The sequence below is a fragment of the Mizuhopecten yessoensis genome, unplaced genomic scaffold, assembly GCF_002113885.1.
Source record: "Mizuhopecten yessoensis strain PY_sf001 unplaced genomic scaffold, ASM211388v2 scaffold7725, whole genome shotgun sequence".
NCBI lineage: Eukaryota > Metazoa > Mollusca > Bivalvia > Pectinida > Pectinidae > Mizuhopecten > Mizuhopecten yessoensis.
The window spans coordinates 1,250,073-1,264,758 of NW_018407191.1; the positions used below are offsets into that span (position 1 = coordinate 1,250,073).

A 14,686-nucleotide genomic window follows, 5' to 3' on the forward strand; every position below is an offset into this window, starting at 1 on the left:
CTAACGGTTTTAGGGCTAATCGTCTGACATCCCTAGTATCTGCAGTTAGCTACACATATCTAATTCGTATACATTGATGTTGAAACCGTTAAAATGTTGAAAACCGTTAAAATTGACATTGCTAATAGTCAATGTGACAAGTACCTGTGTTGTCATAATGGTGCATTTGCGTATCCGCTTAAAACGGTTAAACCAGTAAAGATAAGATACCGGTTATCTCAAACTCACGTGCATCACATCATATGATAATGGCCGAATTAACACCGTATTGAAATTTACCTTCCTATTTTAAATTGTATCTGATTCAAGACGGGATACAGGATATATTATAGGTGTATGGACAGATGAGGCAAGTATCCTGTGAATAAAGTTAACAGGCTGGTGGTTTTGTTGTAGCGATCTGTGTTCGGAACTGTGATGGAGGGATATGCATGCGTCCTAACCAGTGTCTATGTCCGACCGGCAACATCTCACCCGCCTGCCGAACAACACGTAAGTATTTGATAATTCATATGCGATTTAATTAAGTTAGGCCTACTCAAACTTTAGTGGGACCTAACTACTCATCAGCGTCTGAAAAGCGCTTCGATTTCTGCCGACAAAATGAAGCGCTCTTTTGACGGTGATTCGTAGAGGGCAGATTGGTGCTGAGGATGGACCTCTCCGGCATTCGATCAAATTCTGGCAATTTGCCGTATGTTTTACAACTCTGATGCCTATGATGGTGTTATATATAAAGATGATTTCATAATTTATCAAAGATATTCTTAATAACAGTGTAATTTACTGAAAACAATGAACCATTGCGATTTCGCCAGAAAGGTAAAATGGCTCCTGTAATGCTGTAGGCTTAGTACTGTGCAGTGTCGATACTGTATGCAGTAGTAAATATAGTGCAGTAGGCCTCTATAGGTCTACCAGATGATTCAATCATGAGGCATTTCAAGTTTTAGTAACTCGTATGTTTGGTTAAGTCACACTCATACTTCCAGAAACACAATTTTATTTACACACTTGTGTTATTTTTGACCTAAAGTAAACACTAATCAGATTCTGGAAAAAAATATGCAAAGACTGGCATTGGTTAAGATTTTTCGAGGTGACATTATTTAACAACACATACCTTGACTATTACAGTGCTAGAATTTGCAGGTGTGTGGTTAAACCATAGGTGTTTGAAATTCTGACTGTGAATTGAGATAAAAATCATATAAAAAAATATAAAAAAGGAACTGTTCTTTTTTTTATATATAGTAATACCCTTATTTTTTATATGATTTTTATCTCAATTCACAGTCAGAATTTCAAACACCTATGGTTAAACTGTACATTTCATATTTTCCTTGGATCAATTTTTCTGTAAATGTTCATGTGCTCTCCAGATTCGTAAAGTTTTTAAATTACATGTGTAATGTGTAATAAGGTGGTACCATATACAATGTATGCACTTCATGTTAACACGGATAATCTAAAAGTTGTCGCAACAAATGCCAAATCTCTGGTGTGAAGTCTCCCAGGAGCTACATGTCAATGAGATGGTACTAGTTTAAATATGTTGTTATCCCTTTCATGAGGGATGTGAAATAACATCCATTTTCATCCAAATTTATATAAACATCTGGTCAACTGTTAAAAGTAGAATTAGTAATTATAATCGCCTGATTCATACTCAATTGGTAGAGCATTACTCTACTTCCCGTTGCACAAGATCCATACTTGAATGAGTGAATTTCAATTTTATTGCTTTTATTAATTCATGCAAACTTATGGTATATTTTTTTTTGAATTTGATGCAAAGATTACTAATACTTCCGAAAATGATGAATTTGCATCTCATTTCAGCTGTATGTACCCAAAGCTGTATGAATGGAGGTCGTTGTGTTGGAAATGACCGTTGTTCTTGTTCCTATGGATTTTCTGGTCGGAGGTGTGAACATGGTAAGGGCAGCCAAGTAGACATGACCTTGGTTAAGGATAAGTACAATGATCCACAGATATGAATGTACTATATAAATTATGTGTAAAACAGTATGTTAAAGTTAATTCTCTGAAACACATTGTTAATGAAAGAATAGAAAATATTGAATTTGAATCTTAAATTAATTCTTTTAAATTTACAATTTAAGTCAATTGATAACATATCTTATATCCAATCAGAGAAACACTTTTGTTGCCAATCTAGGGGAAATGTCGGAATGACTGATGTATTAGCATTTGTTTATATATATATATATCAAGATATAAAGATGTACAGTTTTGACAGGTTATATTATATAGGATTTCAATAGAAACATGTACACTGGTGGTAGTGTCAATTTTAGTGGTGTCAGGATCATGTATGTATTCAGTGAATTATAGACTGTTACATGATTGACTTATTTCTGTTTTATCAAGGTTATCTGTATTGTTAGATTACAGAACTGGACCCTGTTTTACTCAAATCTCGGACAACATGTGCCGTGGTCAGCTGACCGGAGTTGTGTGTACTAAGGCCCTGTGCTGTGCCACTATAGGCAAGGCCTGGGGAAAGCCCTGTGAGCAGTGTCCCTTACATTCTCAGCCTTGTCGTAGGGGCTACATTCCTAATTTACAAGCTCAAAACTGTCAGGGTAAGAAAACTTTAACAAGATTTTAAATTGAAAAAAAACATTACTTTGCATTGATTCTTGGAGTATTTTAAGTTTTTAGTGTATTTAGTACCACTAATCAGTTATTAACTCATTCACCCCTGAAGACACATTTGAACTTTTCCAAGTCAAAGATTGGAATAGTTCATTATGAAATTTGAGGGGTGAATGAGTTAATCACTGAATGGTTGGAATTTGAGTTGTCTTTATATTCTTAGAAAAATAAGCTGCCATTGAAGGAAATATATATGGGAGTTGGTAATGGTATGATACATCAACATGTTGGTTATATAGAATTATTTAATGATGACTTACTATCAGTTAAGTTACCATTCTACCTATTTATAGTGAAGAATATATAGCTGTATCATATCACATTAGAGATATATCAAATCTGCTTATAATGAGGACGGTTTATCCTTTTAAAAATTGGCCAATTTAAAAGTAATATGATATATAGCGGTAAGCTTTTCCCCAAAGCAGATTACTGTAAGAAAAAGATTATTCTTGTGTAAATAAATGACCAGAGATCAAAGCAAAAATAAGAGATTGTAATTTATTCACCTTGTATCCATGTTTCTAGATGTTAATGAGTGTGCTGCCATACCTGGGCTGTGTGTGGGAGGCAGCTGTGTGAACACCCCTGGCTCCTACCGGTGTGAATGTAAGGCAGGACAGAGCCAGAATCCCATCACTCAGGTCTGTGAGGGTATGTACAGTGATCACTGATGTGTGAAAATAATAAAAGATAGAACTCTTGTCACTCCGGTCTGTGGGGGTAAGTACACGATTCACTAATGTGTGAAAGTGAGAGGAGACCGAACTCTGTCACTCAGGTCTATTAGGGTATCTGGTAAGTACAAATATAGCTCATGTGAGAATGGAAAGTTTGACGGAACTGTCACTCCGGTCTGTGAGGGTACGTACAAGATTCACTGATGTGTGAATGCTAGAATCCCATCACTCCAGTCTGTGAGGGTACATACCAGATTCACTGACATGTGAATGCTAGAATCCCATCACTCCGGTCTGTGAGGGTACGTACCAGATTCACTGACGTGTGAATGCTAGAATCCCATCACTCAGGTCTGTGAGGGTACGTACCAGATTAACTGATGTGTGAATGCTAGAATCCCATCACTCAGGTCTGTGAAGTCAAGTACAAGATTCAGTGATGTGTGAATGCTAGAATCCCATCACTCCGGTCTGTGAGGGTACGTACCAGATTCAGTGACGTGTGAATGCCAGAATCCCATTTCTCAGGTCTGTGAGGGTAAGTACAATATTCACTAACGTGTGAATGCCAGAATCCCATCACTCAGGTCTGTGAGGGGTACGTACCAGATTCACTGATGTGTGAATACCAAAATCCCATTACTCAGGTCGGTGAGGGTACGTACCAGATTCACTGACGTGTGAATGCCAGAATCCCATTTCTCAGGTATGTGAGGGTAAGTACAAGATTCACTGATAGTGAATGCCAGAATCCCATCGCACGGGTTTTCGAGGGTGCGTAAAGATTCACTGATGTGTGAATACCAAAATCCCATTACTCAGGTCTGTGAGGGTAAGTACAATATTCACTGATGTGTGAATCCCAGAATCCCATCACTCAGGTATGTGAGGGTAAATACAATATTCACTGATGTGTGAATACCAGAATCCAATCACTCGGGTTTGTGAGGGTAAGTACAAGATTCACTGATGTGTGAATACTAGAATCCCATCACTCAGGTATGTGTGGGTAAGTACAAGATTCACTGATGTGTGAATACCAGAATCCCATCACTAAGGTATGTGTGGGTAAGTACAAGATTCACTGATGTGTGAATACTAGAATCCCATCACTCAGGTATGTAAGGGTAAGTAGAATATTCACTGATGTGTGAATCCCAGAATCCCATCACTCAGGTATGTAAGGGTAAGTACAATATTCACTGATGTGTGAATACCAAAATCCCATCACTCAGGCATGTGCGGGTAAGTACAAGATTCACTGATGTGTGAATACCAGAATCCCATCACTCAAGCCTATATGTGTGGGTAAGTACAAAAATCACTGATTTGCAAATGTAATGTGGGGCAGTGATAGGTCGATCATCTTCTTAAATTTGTTTTAATGTTTTATACCATCTGAATACCCTATATCAAATCTTTTCTTCCGTATAATACAAAAATGTGATCATAAAGTCATGAACCTATTTCAATGTATAGGACATTTATAGAAATGTTCATTATTCTACAGTGTTCCCTGGATCATCAAAGTAAATATAACATACTTCAGGTGTTTAAAAGTTCATACGATTTTTAGGTGTCATTCATAATCATTCTTAATAAACTGGAGAAAACTTCTTTAGGACATATTTTGAAGTACTAACTCTGCATTATGGTGTTTTTTTTACTGATTATCATTATTAAGCAATAATTGTTATATTTTCTTCAGATATAAATGAGTGTGAAACCATTCCAAACACATGTGAAAATGGAAAATGTACCAATACAGAAGGCAGCTATTTCTGTGTATGTGATCCGGGCTATGAAACCAATGCTGACCGCACACAGTGTGCAGGTAAGGAAACTCAATCCTTCTCTGTCACTGCTTTAGTATCACAGTAGCATGATCATGAATCACGGAAGGAAGTAGTTGAAAGGGAAAAACAAGTTTAAAACACATTTTATCTATGGCACATGTCTTTTGGACTGATATGCGAGATATTGTTTGTGTCGTTCATGAGGTAATTGATAACAAGTTTTTCTATTGAGACTTGCAGTGAGGTAACTTATTTACATGAAATCTTTGGAAGAGAGGGAGTTTATTGCATATTTCACTATAAGCGTGGGAGGATGCATGTTTTTATGTATTTCTTTATCAGGGAAAATATTATGATAAAATTGCATAATAAGGCTTTTGGGATTTCTCACTCTTGTTTATCTTAAGTGCTTAAGCACCTATGAACACAAGCTGTTGATGGGAAGGATGTGATGCTGGTTTTATTGCAGGCTTAGCTGTGTAGTAGGCATGCCAGGCATTTATCTCCAATACTCGCTAATGTTTCACTGTTGTATCAGGTTTTACTACCTAATCAACAATCTCTAGATATTTAACTACACACTTAAACATGTAACCCAATACTTTGACAGACATTTGATTTTGCCTGTAGATTTTCTCTTTAATTGCCTTTTGGACAAATTTGATGGGACCGAGACTGTAGTATCTGGACCTCATGCCGAGATTGCAAATAAATGCCCTGGTTTTAGTTACCCCAGAAATCTGATATGTAAAATTGATGTGATATAAAGTGTTATTATATTACTATAGTGTTTGTATTTCTCATTCTGAAATGATGTAAACAAGACAATAATTGTACGAAGTTGTCTAGACAGGGCTCGAGATACAGACACCAGCGGTAGTATTTTAAAACAAATTTCAACGCATTCATGCAAATCTAAATAAGACCATGTGTTTTAGTTGTGTATTTTTCACACAGGTGTCGTTAAATTTTACTGTCTGAATGGCATGCTGCTGAAAAACATCCATAACGTAGGTATTTGGGTGAATTTTGTACACTCGGCAGATAGGCATCACCTGAATAATACGTGTGATGTACCACTTTCCTTAACCTTACCTTATGATCAAAGTCGTAATGTAAGGTTAAAAGTCAATTGGTCCCATTTGTATCCCAGTCATTATACTCTGTAAGATTTGACTGGCTGAAGATATTTGATTAAAGTTTTTCCTAATAAATGTTTCCTGCAGGGCTTTCATTTCAGTAAACCCCCTGAGGATGTTTATGACTCCTCATATAGGATTTTACTGCTAGATTTTAAAATCTCATGTCTACTTGACATATGCTTTGACTCTCCAAAATTCAGGGATAAATCTATTTGACTTCTGAAACTGCTAAATGTCAAGGGTCAACTGAAAGCCTTGGTCCTTATAAACCAAGGAACATACTTAAACCTCTTGCTGATTGTGGTTGCAGTTTTTAAGAGGAAGACATGTTTTAGCCGCATCTCCGCGGGAACCTGTGCTGATCCCATGGGAATCCTGTTGTCCTTGCGCGACTGCTGCTGTGAGATGGGGAAAGGCTGGGGCAATTCCTCCATTTGTCAACTCTGTCCCGAAAAAAACTCAGGTCAGTATGACCATTCTATAATCAGGGCCAGGTCTGAGGTGAAACATGGGTTGGTTATGTACGTCTCTCTATCTGCCCTGATTCTTATTACAACACATTCATCTTGAAGTTCACTCTAACATAAACCAACACTATGTTGAAGGCCCCATTTAATTTTATGTTGAATTAAAGAATAATTCAAATTGTTAAAAAATGTAATTTTCAACATTTCAGAGTGATATTTTGTTTCAAAACAAAGGGATTAGACAACAGGCATAGTCTATACGAGTCTTCTCCCGTTCCGGTAACAGAATGTGATACATGCACATATATTCCTGTAGATATTCAATACAGGGGCTGTGCTCGTTCTAAATATGAAAAATTGGTTGTTTGTGTCATTACTGGTATCTAAATATGAATTGCTTTGTGTTCAGATGCCCACAGAGAACTATGTGTAGTGTCTGATTTGAAGAGGAATGAGTGTAGCCTGTTTCCCACATTGTGTACCAACGCTCGGTGTGTCAACACGTTACAGGCCTACCGTTGTGACTGTAATGCTGGATTCAAACCTACAAGTGATCCGGATGTTTGTATCGGTAAGGAATAAAATTGTTTGAAGTGTTGTACTTGCTAAAGTATATATCCAGGTCTCCATCCTCAGAATACCTCTCAGATTCATAATCACACTATGAAAATACAATTATGCCATCATTCTTGAGATTTGAAGCATTTTCTTACATTTTTCATGATAAAAGTGAATACACAGATACTTAGGAATGCATGTACAGGTAAGTTTTTTCATGAATTATAATATTCAATTCAATTTTGCGCCACTCAAATTCAGCATTCCAAAGTTACTTTTCAGACAAAATCAACAGTATTTTTGACAAATAATTTCTGCAAAGGTCATTATTGACATTGTTCTTGACATGGGTATACCAACCAACTTACATATTTTTTTCATTTTGAGGAAAGGTATGAACCCATTACAAACTATATACACTTACATGACGCTGTATGAAATACCTTAAGTACAAAAAAAAAATTGTATATCAAAATAAAGTAGAAACCATCTACAACGCGTCCAAGGGGACCTGCAAAATTAGTTTTTTATATGCACAATTTATTATTAAGTTTTTATGTTCACTTCTCAATTCCTTTTGTGTTAGGGGTACAAATGTAAGACTTATTTATAATCGAGAATTTACTATAAGCTTGTTAATTCTGAACATGTTTTCTGTATTGGGTCCAAAAATACGTTCGATTTAAAATGAGTTTATCAAGAAATATGACCACCTTTTGTCCTACTACTCTGATTTTTTTTATAATGTTTCATTTTTAGCTCACCTGCCCTAAGGGCAAGTGAGCTTATGTAAAGGCGCGGCGTCCGTTGTCCGTCAACTTTTCCTAAAAATCGCTACTAGTCATAAACAATTGAGCAGATTTTGACCAAATTTGGTCAGAAGCATCCTTAGGGAAAGGGGAACAATTTTTGTTTAAATGGTGGGTCTGGCCCCCCTGGGGCTGAGGGGAGGGGCCCAATGGGGGAAATATAGTAAATTCTTTAAAATCCTTCTTCTTCTGTAGGAATTAAAGGATTTGGTCTGAAGCATCCTTGGGTAAAGGGGAACCAATTTTGTATAAACCGAGGGTCTGGCCCCTGAGGGGCCTGAGTATATAGGGGAAATATAGCAAATCCTTTAAAATCCTTCTTCTTCTGTAGGAATGAAAAGATGTGTTCCATATTCGGTCTGAAACATCCTTGGGTGAAGGGGAACCAATTTTGTATAAACCTTGGGTCTGGACCCCCAGGGGCCTGAGGGGCGGGGACAATTGGTCTAAATTGATTTAAGCGACTTCTTTTCTGGAACTAAGAGATTGATATCAACCATATTTGACTGGAAGCATCCCTTGATAGTGGAGATTAAAAATTGTACAAATGGTTGGGCTGACCCCCCAAGGGGCTGAGGGGCAGGTCCAAAAGGGGGCATTTTGGCTATATTGCTACAAACGACTTCTTCTGTAGAACTATGCACTGGATATCAACCATATTTGACTGGAAGCATCCCTAGGTGGTGGGGATTCAAAATTGTACAAATGGTTGGGCTGACCCCCCAGGGGGTGGGGGCAATTTGGCTATATTACTATTAACCACTTCTTCTGTAGAATTATGCCATGGATATCGATCATATTCGGTCAGAAGCATTCATGGGAGGCAGGGATTCAAAATTGTACAAAAAGTAGGGCTGACCCCCCGTGCTAAGGGTTGGGGACAAAAAAAGTTTATTACTTGGAAATGGTTGAGATTCTCATGGTATTCCATATATACAATTGTGTAGTATAAAGAGAAGCATGTACATTTGCTTCCAGGATGGCCTAGGGTCTGGCCCCACCCTTTGAGACGTAGTCCCTGGGTCATAACTTTGAAACGGTTGAGATCCCCACCCCATAACCATGCATATGTACAATTGCTGAGTATAAAGAGATGAATGCACATATGCTTCCAGGATGGATGGCCTTAGGGACTGCCCCACCCTTGGAGACTTAACCCCTGGGTCATAACTTCGAAATGGTTAAGATCCCCACCCCAAAACTATATACACAATTGTTGGGCATAAAGAGACAAATGCAGTCATGATATTAGAATTGACCCCAGGGTTTGCCCCACCCTTGCAGACTTAACCCCTGGGTCATAACTTTGAAACGGTTGAGATCCCCACCCCATAACTATATATACAAATGCTGGTCAAAAAGAGACGAATGCAGTCATGATAATAGAATTGATCCTGGGGTCTGGCCACGGCCACAGCCTTGGGGATCTAGTTTCTGAGTTACAGCTTGGAAACAGTTGAGATCCCCACCCCATAACCATACATTAAATTTCTGGGCATGAAAAATCTAATACAGACATACTTCAAGAATTGGCATTGGGGCCTGGCATATTTCCGTGGAATATCATTTGGAAAATATTTTGCCATGATTGCTTAGATGTCCAGTTGAGCGATTCAGGCCCTCTGGGCCCCTTGTTAATAAACAAGTGTTCTTTTGTTGCCTTTCAACATCCAATGGTCTTCATATTTATTATAGATATTAATGAGTGTCGAGAGGATCCTCGGCTTTGCTTGAATGGACTTTGTGTGAATACAGAAGGAAGCTTTAGGTGTGAATGTAATGCAGGCTATACTTTGTCTACGGATGGCCGCTATTGTACAGGTGAGTACTGCCTCTGATCCCCTGTACACTGTTTACCATATTTATGAAGACTTTTTTTTTACCTCCCACAAAGGTGTGAATTTAGTAATGATCCAGAGGCTGCATCCCTGCAGATGGTGGAACATTCAGGATGCAAAATTTTGGTGTCCCGACAATATTTAGATCCCCATCGTTAACCATGTTTTTGCTGGGTATGAAGGACAAACTCTGGGATCTGGTCCTGCCCAAAGGGACATAGTCACAGGGCCGTATTTTAAGATCCTAACTCTACAATCATTTACACATATATGTATACATGAATCAACCAAATTTGCTATGATGCTTCCTTGATCCTTGGTATCTTTGAGGTGAATGTTTTATAAAGAATTGTGTTATAATAGCTTTTCTTGGGGCCAAAATGGGGTAATTTCAGTATACAAGTCTTTAAAAGCCTACCCCTCTTGAACAATTGATCATAATCCAGCCTACCCCTCTTGAACAATTGATCATATTCCAGCCTACCCCTCTTGAACAATTGATCATATCCCAACAATACTTGCCATGAAATATCTCTTGGACCAGAAGACTAAATATGACATAAAAAACATGTTTTCCCCCTGGTTGCTGAAATTTATAGCCTAAAATTTGGAAATGTTTGCATTGTATATATAACTTAAAATGAGAGTTTTCTGTCAGGAATTTCTGACATGTTCTGGAGATACAGGCGGTCTCTGGGCCTCTTTTTCATTTCTCTTGTTGCATTACTTGTAGAAGTGTACTAACTGTTCCTTTTTTCTCACAGACATGAACGAGTGTGATACAAGTGGAATGTGTCCCAATGGACGTTGTGTCAACATGAACGGTGGCTATAAGTGTGAATGCAACACCGGCTATCGACAGTCTACCAACCAGCAGATTTGTTTTGGTATGCTATGCTGTGTTGATCATTCTCTTTTAAACATTATGATAAATATAATGATGTAATGTTATTCAGATTTATACATTTCTATTCTGGATAACATACTACCCCTTATAGATATGTATAGGTATGCACTAACTGTGAAGTAATATTTTTGCTGCCCTCAGAAAAACCTGACATTTAATGTCATTATGTTTATTGGTTTGATTGGTGAAGTTGGGTGATATTATCATGACTTAAACTGGCTATTTTGTTGTGTTCATTGTAATCAGTGACCTACTCAAGGAAATCTCTTTGTGAATACATTCTTATTTTAAAGTAGTTTTAAAGGATGGAAATATTTCAACTTTTTTTGTTTTGAACTTTCCCTCCATGTTTAATTGAACCAGAGATGGGGTCCAAATCAAAGCAGGATATAGTATATATACAATGTACATGTATATATACAATGTACATGTATATATACAATGTTATACAATGTACATGTATATATACAATGTACATGTATATATACAATGTACATGTATGGGTCAAAGAAGTAATGTACATATATATATACAATGTACATGTAGATATACAATGTACATGTATGGGTCAAAGAAGTAATGTACATGTATATATACAATGTACATGTATATAGGTCACATTTTCTCCAATTAAGAGGGGAAAAACAACAAGTTCTTGAAGTTTCTGTGATTTGTTAATGATGAATATATGTATTTGTTTGTAGATTTGAATGAATGCACAGAGAATGGGAAGCTGTGCACCAATGGCATGTGTGAGAACATGGAAGGGTCATTCAGATGTGTGTGTAACCCTGGCTTTCAGCTGTCACCAGACGGAGCCTTCTGTCTAGGTAAAGATCTCATCACATCAAAAATTTAACAGACATGGGTTGACTTCTGACTGTTTGTACAATAACTTTAATTTTTTCCCTAGACTTCTGTTGGGGGTGGTCAATGGCACAGTAGATAGGGCACTAGCTTTCACACAGACAGATGGGTTGTGATTCCTGGATTGAATGTGAAAAGGTATTGTGGGTTTTATCAAGGTACTCCAGTTTCCTCCCACATGATGACCCGTTAAGTATTGACATTTAGGAAAACAAGAGTAATTAATTTGAGTTGATATAATTCATAATTGTTGTAAAATATAGACTTCTATCTCATATTCGATACTGATGAAAAGTGTTGTTACCAGTGAAGAAGCTAATTAAGAGGAATGCTGTTTCAGATTACAACGAGTGTGCCACAACTAGAATGTGTACCCATGGTCGCTGTATCAACATGAACGGTGGCTACAAGTGTATATGTAACATCGGCTTCATGTCTACCCCCGACAACCGAGCGTGTATTGGTGAGGTTTTCCTGTCTACTCCTATTAATGCGAACGTACATATTTCAGCGGTATTCTAATTTAAGTGTTTTTTGCGCTGTAAATATTGCACTAAATTGTAACTGCGCTAATTTGAATTTTGTATATAGTTTCATATTGCATGAAGTGTGAGTGCGCAAATTCATCAAAGCGCTAATCTTTTAAAATTTCATAAAAGGCTAAAATTTGTGTCCACTAAAGAAAAACACTTTTACAGTACCAATTTTCAATAGCATGTGTGATCTTAAGTTATAACCTTAACATCTTTCTGGAAAATGGGCTGTTCAAACTGAGTCTTGAATAAGACAAGAGCAATTAAATTTCTTACCTAGGTACTTGCAAAGTGAAAAATAATTTCATGCTAAAATTATGTTAGAAAACAAATTCACACGCAATAAATGTTTTGCACACCTTTTCAATGAAAGGATAATGTGTCACATGAGAATCACGCAAATTTTTTGTTTGAAAATTAAAAAGGTGTTTCTCATATAAATGTCGTTCTTTTTGCTGAATTATTCAATAATGTTTTAGCTGTTATCACTATCCTGAAAATGTTATGTACTTTATAAATTTTAAACCTGAATTTTGAAAATTGGGTGTCTAAAAATCTTCAAATTACACTTTTTGAATTTTTATTTTTAACTAAAGATTTTTGTAAGGAAGAAACTTCATTAAAGTTGTTTTACCTTTGAGATATATTTGAACAAATAAAAGTACATATGGTAACCAAAGTTTGCCCATGACATCTGAATTGTTTGTATACTCAGATATAAATGAGTGTAAGGCCAGACAGTCGCCATGCGTCAATGGGATCTGCATCAACAACCAGGGCAGCTTCAGGTGCGAGTGTCCTCCAAACTTCCGCATGGGACCAGAGGGCAGGACGTGCATTGGTAAGTCTCAATTGTTAGACCATTCTCTTCATCAGCTGTTTGGCTGTTCAAATTGCCTTTCATCTGTGGGCCATTCGTCTGTAAACAGTTCCTGTCATTATTCTAGAAGTACCAAATATATCTTTCTGTAGACTCTCCTTGGTCATTAGTTGTGTATCATTGATTTTGAGACTATTTAAAAGAAAGCGATGGGTGCCAGGTGGATTTTTTTTGTAATTTCATGAGCAGGTTGCCTTTGGCCCTTAGATGTACATTTTCAGTTCTTGGACTGAAAGAAAGAACAAGATGGCTTCTCTGCAATATATATTTATATTCAACTTTTATCATACATTTTGCTTGTGATATTTATTCAATGCTACAGTTGTATAGATAAAGTTTTCTCTATTTTGAATGTTTAAATTAAACTGTTTAAAATTAAATGTTATTCATGTGTTGATGTTGGCAGACACCAGACGGGCCCAGTGTTATAGAGAGTACAGGAGCGGCCGCTGCTCCAGTGCTCTGCAAACCCTAATGTCCAAGGCTATGTGTTGTTGTATGGACACTGGTGGGGTCAACATTCTAAAGGGTTGGGGACAGAGGTGTGAGCCCTGCCCCACCCCGGGGGATAGGGGCTACAGTGACTTGTGTCGGGACATTGGAAGGACTCCTGATGGTGGTAATTATTTCATTGTATAACTGAATCAACATAACTTGTGGACTTTCACCCTTTCTTCAAATGTCAAATAAGTGCAAATTCTCTGTGAAATCTTGTCTCTGGGTTGTGCAATTTAACTGTTAAAATGTCCTTACGAAACTGGAAATATTCAATGCACTGTATCTAAGTCGAAGGTCAAATAAAATTTTCAGGAAAATTGCTGTGATTTTTAAACTTGGAAAATACTTTGATGAAACCTGTTGTATACCCTTAGATGATGTGCAATGTACTGTAATGCAATCACATTAACCTTAACCTCTCTGTCAGAGGTCAGATAAGTGCAAATTTTCACCTAATTTTGTCTCAGCTGTATATTTAATTAAACCTGAAACCTTAAATTGAAAGTTTACCTGAATCACCCACACACGGTAGGCACTGCACTGTATTAAGGTTTTTGTTCATTGACCTCTAAATAAATACCACAGAAATAACCATCTTTGCTTACAAGGTGACATTTTTTGTTTACCAAATCAGGTCTTCAGGTTTTTTTTAGTTTTTGTTTCGTAATTTTTTGTACATAAGTTAAAAGCACTAGATGTGCTAAAACATTGATACCAAGTACTTGTCTAATGCTACAACTTTGTATTTTCAGACATCAACGAGTGCCGGTTGAATCCTTTTATTTGTGTGAATGGAGCCTGTGAGAACAGGGATGGCAGCTATAGGTGTTTATGTAACCCTGGATTTGAGTCTGACCCAACTGGGAAGTTATGCAATGGTAAGAGAAAATACTTCATTTCATGAAATTTTGATTAATGCCTTATATAAAATAAGTAAATAAACACGCTTATAAATGATTCTTAGTCTTGTTACCATTGGTCTCTGTCATGATAGAGATAAAATTTGTCTAACCTCTCAAAAATCAAACC

At 37.1% G+C, this 14,686-nt stretch overlaps 1 protein-coding gene across 1 annotated transcript in view; it reads left to right on the forward strand.

Moving 5' to 3' along the window:
• LOC110454227 (fibrillin-2-like) overlaps window positions 1-14,686 on the forward strand; it is a 111,652-nt gene that overhangs the window by 17,760 nt on the left and 79,206 nt on the right. Inside the window, exons 3-16 of the mRNA XM_021503636.1 lie at window positions 397-492; window positions 1,843-1,938; window positions 2,412-2,609; window positions 3,211-3,336; window positions 5,071-5,196; window positions 6,611-6,763; window positions 7,177-7,338; window positions 9,830-9,955; window positions 10,737-10,859; window positions 11,584-11,709; window positions 12,087-12,209; window positions 12,995-13,120; window positions 13,566-13,778; window positions 14,410-14,535. Coding sequence (XP_021359311.1) covers window positions 397-492; window positions 1,843-1,938; window positions 2,412-2,609; window positions 3,211-3,336; window positions 5,071-5,196; window positions 6,611-6,763; window positions 7,177-7,338; window positions 9,830-9,955; window positions 10,737-10,859; window positions 11,584-11,709; window positions 12,087-12,209; window positions 12,995-13,120; window positions 13,566-13,778; window positions 14,410-14,535 — 1,920 coding nt within the window. The remainder of the gene's footprint in view (window positions 1-396; window positions 493-1,842; window positions 1,939-2,411; window positions 2,610-3,210; window positions 3,337-5,070; window positions 5,197-6,610; window positions 6,764-7,176; window positions 7,339-9,829; window positions 9,956-10,736; window positions 10,860-11,583; window positions 11,710-12,086; window positions 12,210-12,994; window positions 13,121-13,565; window positions 13,779-14,409; window positions 14,536-14,686) is intronic.